This window comes from Cherax quadricarinatus, chromosome 28 (assembly GCF_038502225.1).
Source record: "Cherax quadricarinatus isolate ZL_2023a chromosome 28, ASM3850222v1, whole genome shotgun sequence".
In the NCBI taxonomy this organism is placed as follows: Eukaryota; Metazoa; Arthropoda; class Malacostraca; order Decapoda; family Parastacidae; genus Cherax; species Cherax quadricarinatus.
Genome location: NC_091319.1, coordinates 29,940,674 through 29,948,980, shown reverse-complemented (window position 1 = coordinate 29,948,980; position 8,307 = coordinate 29,940,674). Strand labels below are relative to the sequence as shown.

The following is an 8,307-nucleotide window of genomic DNA, read 5'->3' as shown; positions in this document are numbered from 1 at the left end:
TGTAGTTTTGAAAGTGATGAATGTGTCTGCAGTTCTAGAGTTTTCAGGTAGGGTGTTCCAAATTTTAGGTCCTTTGAAATACATTGAATTTTTGTAAAGGTTTAGTCGAACACGGGGAATGTCATAGAGATGTTTGTGTCTGGTGTTATGCCTGTGGATCCTGTCACAACTATCAAGAAAGTGTTTTAGGTCAAGGTTAATATTGGAATTTAAGGTCCTGTAGGTATAGATTGCACAGTAGTAAATGTGGATGTACTGAACAGGGAGTAAGTTTAGATCTATGAAGAGTGGGGGGGGGGGTGTTGCCAGGAATGGGATTTAGTGATTATTCTTACTGCGGCTTTTTGTTGGGTTATTATTGGCTTTAGGTGTGTTGCTGCAGTTGAACCCCAAGCACAGATAGCATAGGTGAGGTATGGATGTATAAGTGAATGGTATAGTGTGATAAGGGCAGTTTGCGGCACGTAGTATCGTATCTTGGAGAGGATCCCCACCGTTTTGGATACTGTTTTTGTTATGTGTTGGATATGGGTGCTGAAATTTAGGTTGTTGTCGGGGTATAGCCCAAGGAATTTGCCCTCATTATGTCTGGCAATTAGAGTGTTGTCGATCTTAATGTTAAGTTGCGCAACACCTGCTCTGCTTACAATGCACATTTAAAAAGATATAAAACCGGATAAATAACATTGATAGTTAACTCAAAATTACTTATTAAAATTAATGACCCATTTTCTTTATAGAAGTACAGAGAATAATTTCTACGTTCACTGTCAAACATATCTGAAAATAATTCAACTGAATCATAAGAAAATAATTTGCTTACTTCTTTTGCATCCATAAACGACGATCACAACGATAACAACACTGAAGACAAATAACAGTATCACTAGTGTAGCAACAATCAATATCGTCGTATGATCAGACGGTTGAGAATTGCTTGTAGTATTCCTTACTGATGAATATGTAGTTGATACTGGTGCCTCAGACTCGCCTCCCGTTGTGTTGGTATCCGTGGTAGGGATTATACATTTACTTGTCCTCCAATAAGAACCTCCCTTAGCTATAACCTTAATGGAGGAGAACTTACCGAGGAAATACCAGCTGTCTGTTTTTTTTGTTGTCGAACAAGACTCTGTTGTGACAGCAATTCTCCAATTGTCGAAAAATTTCTCATCATTACAAACATGGAATTCAAGTTTATACCAGCGGTGAGTTTCGTTGACACAAAGGTTTAGTTTGGAAAATTCCGAAATCGTTTTACCTTGTAAAATTTCTATTATTATCTGCACATAATCAAAGTCTTCCTCCGGATAAAAGAAGAGAATGCCTCTATTATTTTTGGTATGATGAACTTCCTTAGACAAACTGCCGACGTAGAGTGAATCATCAAAACAGACATTTCTATGTAGAATATTCTCCTTTAACTCCTGTATCTTATCCTTAAGGGTGTTTCCAGTTTGTCCTACATCTTTAGTGATGGTCAGATGTTGATATTGTTCAGTGGTGTGGGGACGCACAAGCATGTTTGCAGTTACCTGCAGCCTAGGTAAGTATTGAGGTGATATAAGCTTGAGTGATGATGAGAAGTGTGTCAGAGATATAGAGCTTGCTAAAGAATACCCAGAGAAGATAGCCAGCATCCAGTATCTCCACAATGTCACACACACATTCAGGCGTTGTATCTTCATCGCACAGTAACCGTAACATGCCAAAGAGGCGACACAAGAGTGGTATAAGCTTGACTGAGGATGACACTAGCGTGTGCTACGTGTGCGTCGGACTTTCCGCTTGCGACACTCAAAGGATATTTTGTTATGTTATTTGCTCATGATCTCGAGATATGTTACTCGTGTACTTTTTTAGTTTTTTTTTATAATTCTTCTCTTTCTCAACTCAACAAAGCATGCAAATACGCAAATAATGATAAATAATAGAAACTCAGTAGTAGGGCAACACTCCAATGCTTATGTGTATTCTTCTTTCACCTACATATTAGTATTGCTGTGCAAAGTATTTGCTTTAACGGCATTACTTGAATATTTGTTCAAATCATTTAGGTAGTTGCTGGTCTGTTTCACGCATCTTCCTATCTACTACTTAACTAGTGTTTGCCTATATCCTTTCGAAATCTGACTATGCAATTAGAGTCTGTAGTTTCAATGCCCCCTTGATTAGGTATCTTCAGCATCTTTATTCCATTCCATTGATTTATATCTCACTTTCATTGGTATACCTAAAACATATCCATTCTCATTCAGTTATTTTCAAGGAGGTAATGTTTATAGGATGTCATTGTATCTTTTATTTTTTCCGATGTACTATTTATTACTATTCTGTAACGTAATGTGTAAGTAACTTAACAGTAACTTCCGGGCCGGAAGTATCGGCGAATCAACAAGAAGAAGAAGTAACTTAAAAAAGAATGAACATTACATTTGGCTTATTGGGTCATTCTTTGCAGCTCCTAGTCCCATCTATCCATTACCACTCTTATATCTGTCCAGTCTACCTATTAAGCCAAGAGAAGCTTACTTGTTTCTCTCTTCTTTCATGTTTCTCACATCTGCGATCTTCATTTGTTCTACTAAACCGGAACATATGAACCACTTTGAATATACAGTATGGTGATGAATATCTCTCTCTTGATACTTGTGCACTGAGAACACCAATGTATACTTGAAGGGGTATACACTTAGAGTTTACATTAATCCCTTAACTAGTGATTGAAGTGTTGAACAATATACATTCGGCTTTAAGGAGCCTTTGTGCAATCAAGAAACTTAAACCAAGAAAACCAGCAAACGCTAATGCATTGTGCATCATTAGAGTTGAAAGGGTGAGAGGCTTTTCATATTGTCAGACTAATATGAAACTTAGCTGTTTCCTTAACTGTGTATTGTTCAGTAGAAGCATCTGTCTCCTGAAATTCAGGCGTGGATATCAAAGGATAATACAACCATGTAAAGCCGGGTGACTGCACATATCCTTCACACCTTATATGCTTATTATAAAACACTAAGAATGCTTGGAATACAGTTATAATTAAAAAATATTAATAACCGAAAAAAATAGTTACTTTATTTATTCCAATAGATGGCACTGATCGAAATGGCGTTCTATGCTCCCTGGAAACATTAACACAATCTGTGATGACTGTTCAGTGTCAGTTTCGAAAGCAGAATATAAATAAAATAGCAGCTAGGCATCAAGACCCAGAGTTGCATCGAAAATTCATTGACACTTAGGTGATGATGGTGACATCACCTAAGTAACACCTCGTATGTGATGGTAGTGACATCGCCTAAGTAACACCTCGTATGTGATGGTAGTGACATCGCCTAAGTAACACCTCGTATGTGATGGTGGTGACATCACCTAAGTAACATCTCGTATGTGATGGTGGTGACATCACCTAAGTAACACCTCGTATGTGATGGTGGTGACATCGCCTAAGTAACACCTCGTATGTGATGGTGGTGACATCACCTAAGTAACACCTCGTATGTGATGGTGGTGACATCACCTAAGTAACACCTCGTATGTGATGGTGGTGACATCGCCTAAGTAACACCTCGTATGTGATGGTGGTGACATCACCTAAGTAACACCTCGTATGTGATGGTGGTGACATCGCCTAAGTAACACCTCGTATGTGATGGTGGTGACATCACCTAAGTAACACCTCGTATGTGATGGTGGTGACATCGCCTAAGTAACACCTCGTATGTGATGGTGGTGACATCGCCTAAGTAACACCTGATATGTGACGGTGGTGACATCACCTAAGTAACACCTGATATGTGACGGTGGTGACATCACCTAAGTAACACCTGATATGTGACGGTGGTGACATTACCTAAGTAACACCTGATATGTGACGGTGGTGACATCACCTAAGTAACACCTGATATGTGACGGTGGTGACATCACCTAAGTAACACCTGATATGTGACGGTGGTGACATCACCTAAGTAACACCTGATATGTGACGGTGGTGACATCACCTAAGTAACACCTGATATGTGACGGTGGTGACATCACCTAAGTAACACCTGATATGTGACGGTGGTGACATCACCTAAGTAACACCTGATATGTGACGGTGGTGACATCACCTAAGTAACACCTGATATGTGACGGTGGTGACATCACCTAAGTAACACCTGATATGTGACGGTGGTGACATCACCTAAGTAACACCTGATATGTGACGGTGGTGACATCACCTAAGTAACACCTGATATGTGACGGTGGTGACATCACCTAAGTAACACCTGATATGTGACGGTGGTGACATCACCTAAGTAACACCTGATATGTGACGGTGGTGACATCACCTAAGTAACACCTGATATGTGACGGTGGTGACATTACCTAAGTAACACCTGATATGTGACGGTGGTGACATCACCTAAGTAACACCTGATATGTGACGGTGGTGACATCACCTAAGTAACACCTGATATGTGACGGTGGTGACATTACCTAAGTAACACCTGATATGTGACGGTGGTGACATTACCTAAGTAACACCTGATATGTGACGGTGGTAATAACTCTTGGGTGACATGCAACTTATACGCTCATTGTATAACATGTTTAAAATATTTTTCAATTTTGGGGCAAGTGTTTAGTGTTTAGTATTCAGTTATTAAAATAAAGTGTCTTAATAATTCAGGCTTTATGAATAGACAGTTATATTTTGTATATAATAATAGATATAAAAAAAACTGAATGGATTTTGCGTGTGATAAAATAGTAAAAAGCTAAATGTTGAGAATCTAGAGAACATGTAATGGTTATAATCCCGTTGGGTCACCAATTGGACAAGACCTGGACCGGAACACTTTCGGTGAACCACATCTAGTCAAGGTTATAATCATAACTATAAGTTTTAAAAGGGTGGACGGGTAAGCCAGCGGAAGGCCTCGGTCAGATGACCAAAAGTTCTAGCTGTGGGTCATCATATGACTAAGATCCGTTTCAAGAAGCAAATATACTGTTCCCTGACAAACCTTACCTAACCTCACCTGGCAATCTAGAGCTAAAGTTTAAGTGAAAGAAATGTTTTCAATTAATGGAAGCAAAAATGGTTTCCTATTAATGGAAATATTATTGTTTCCATTAGTGAATTTATTCTGTGAAAAGAATAAATTCTGATGATAGTGGAAAGAAGTGGATAGGTAGGTTATTTGAGGTGATCAGTTCACCAGCATTGATAGGAGGTGGTCAGTCCCTCAGCATTCATAAATCTGAAGATGAAGATCCAAGTCGTAGGAGAGGTGCAGTAATCGATGGTATCATCAGAGGTGGGAAGGACTCCATAATGGAATTTAGTCATGCCCAAGAGTTGTATCAAATACATCAGATATATAAAAGCTGAGGGACTGAACATTCGTCAAGGGTGGCCGACTAATAACTTCAAATTAGCTCTTAACTTCTTCCACCGTCTTCAGTATTTATTCCCCGTACAGAACTGAAAAAAATCATTGGATGGCATAACGCTACGATCAATGAAAATACACAGATGTTATTCAACTTGTTGGTTTTATGTACCATTAATTTTCATAATACTTGTCTGACACACCAACACCATGGAGTCTTGATGAAAATAAATGGTTGAACATTAAAATGGTATAAAATACCGACAGGTTGTTAGGTAAGACACATATGCAACAGTTAGGTATCTTTATTTCGAAACGTTTCGCCTACACAGTAGGCTTCTTCAGTCGAGTACAGAAAAGTTGATAGAAGCAGAAGAGACTTGAAGACGATGTAATCAGTCCATCACCCTTAAAGTTTTGAGGTGGTCAGTCCCTCAGTCTGGAGAAGAGCATTGTTCCGTAGTCTGAAACAATATGGAGTAGAAGTGACAGGATGGAGCCTTATATAGCGCCAGGAGGTGAGACGTAGGTCGCCTTAGCTTTTGGGTTAAGACATGGCCTAGTTCTACACTCCTTTCTAGCCCTAAACGTCGCATGTCCCTTCCTCCTCGCTCACCCCACTGGAGTCCCAACAGAAGAGCCTGAATTTCTCTTCTCAATATCTGTCCCACGATCGCCTTCGCTGCTGGGTTAAGCCCTAGCTCTATTTCTACGACTAAGAACACTCCTCTCCAGCACTATTCTTCGTCTGTCCCGTCTTCCCTTCTCGTCCCATTTGGGATCTTACCTGAACTTTCGTTCGTTCGTTCGTACCCAGGTAGTAGCATCACTACCTGGGGTGGAAGGTACGTGAGTACCTTCATCAGACATCACGTTCAGAACGCCCGTCAAGACACACCAGAGCACTGCTCACTCACGATGCATTACTCTGACAGAGTAAAGATCAAACCAGCGAGTGGCACAACCAATGAGTCGTCCAAACTAGCACTTGCAGCTGTCAGTGGCAGGCTGCAAGTCAAATGTAATGCGATTTTATCGCTCAAGGAGGCCTTTGTAGTCGTCTGTACAGACGACACAGAGGCTGAGAAACTACTTACCACTACTGCTACTACCACACTACGAGACCAGGGATTTCTTGTCTTGGCTTCCCCAGCACTGAGGGCCAGGAGAACTGTGTTCCTCAAGCGACTCGACAACCTTATCACTGTACAGGCCACTGAAGAAATCAAGTCATCTATCGAAGCAAAGAACCCTTGGGCCAAGGTGGACTTCATTACTAAAATACCCAATGCTTCATCCATGCTGAAGGTCACCTTCAGTGACGTCAACATGGCAGCCAGAGCTCTCGCTGAGGGCCTGGCTATTCACTACTTCCACATCAACCCAGCCTTCATCGAAGCAGAGAAATTCCAACATTTCTCACAGTGCTATAATTGTTACTCATACTTACACACCACAAATGATTGTCCTATCAAGGACAAGAAGTTCTGCTCCACCTGTGGCCGTGAGGGTCATGACTTCAAGAATTGCACTACTGCTTCACCACCTAAATGCTTGAACTGCAAGAATGACCACCATACTCTTGCTGCCAGGTGCCCTACCAGAAGAGACATACTCAAGAAACAACAACAACAACAAAAGAAACCTAACTCACAAGCAACCACATATTCTGCTATCGCCAAGCTTCAAGCAGACACTACCAAGATACTACAAGCCACGCAAGCTGCTCCCACCACTTCCCTGCCAGCACCTACTGCCGACTCCACCAAGATTCTTTATTGCATTATGTATGCTCATGTACATAATGCAGCTGAGCCTGGTTCCTTCAACACCACCATCAATGAACTTTTCAAACTAAATAATATGCCTGGCCTCACATTCCCTGCATCACCACCTTCCACTGAGATCCTAAAATCTATTGCAAATATTACCAGCATCACCGCTGCTCCACCGCTGTCACAACCTCCACTAGACACAGAGATGGACCAATCAGAGACCACTGAGACGTCGGCAAACCCCACCAATGAGAGTCTACTACCGCTTGCATCCACTGCTAGAGCAACTGACCAGTCGGAAATCTCGCCTTCACCAGTTCAGCCACCAGCCAAGAAAGCAAAAACACAAGAAACTGCAGATGCACCTCACGGTGCCACTGACACTGCTGCACCACAACAAGTCTGATACCTGAAGGGTGTATACTTCTACACAACCAAGCAGTATAAGAACACAATGCTGTCTTCAGAAATCCATCAGTACCTCCAGGACGGAACAGTCAATTATACCTACGACCAAACTGTTACATACACCACTGCAGACATGACCAGACTACTCACTGCCAACACCCAACACCTTGTGGAAGTCGATTACACCTCAAAGAGGAAATTCAGGCTGCTTCAGAATGGGGACCTTGAAGACGGTACCCTCCTCTAGCACGACTATCCATGACCATTCACCATGAAGATAAGTTTTCCCAGCACTTTGCTGTCCACTAAAGCTGAGGTGTGGCTCCAATCGACCCTGTAACTGCTGCCTCTGCCCGACTGCGCTTCTCTTCGGGGAAGTCAGCGCAAGACAGAAGAAGACGACATCCTCCAACCGGAGGGCCAAGAAAGAAGAAGATGATCGTCACCCCCCACCCGGGGGGCCCCTGCCGGGTCACCATCTGGAGAAGACCTGGGCCGGAAGTACCGGCGAATCAACATGAATGAATGAATGAAAATGAACACCAACACACGACACTCCACACAGGAGAGCACAGCGCTAGCACGATCGACACTATGCCTTGCCCTTCTAGGGCAGGGTTGGTGCCAGAGCCCGAGTTTGTAGCTCACAAGATGAGGGGGGTACTTGTGCCTCCTCCCATGCGAGACTTAGGTCTCAGACACTCCCTAGACAGGGAGCCAGTGCCGGGCCACCACTTGGA

The 8,307-nt window shown here is 42.2% G+C and overlaps 1 protein-coding gene across 1 annotated transcript in view; it reads right to left on the bottom strand.

Moving 5' to 3' along the window:
- LOC128693297 (uncharacterized) overlaps positions 1 to 1,757 on the bottom strand; it is a 38,116-nt gene extending 36,359 nt beyond the window's left edge. Inside the window, exon 1 of the mRNA XM_053782907.2 lies at positions 824 to 1,757. Within this exon, the coding sequence (XP_053638882.2) occupies positions 824 to 1,688 (865 nt within the window). The 5' untranslated portion in view covers positions 1,689 to 1,757. The remainder of the gene's footprint in view (positions 1 to 823) is intronic.
- Between the last annotated feature and the right edge of the window lie 6,550 nt (positions 1,758 to 8,307).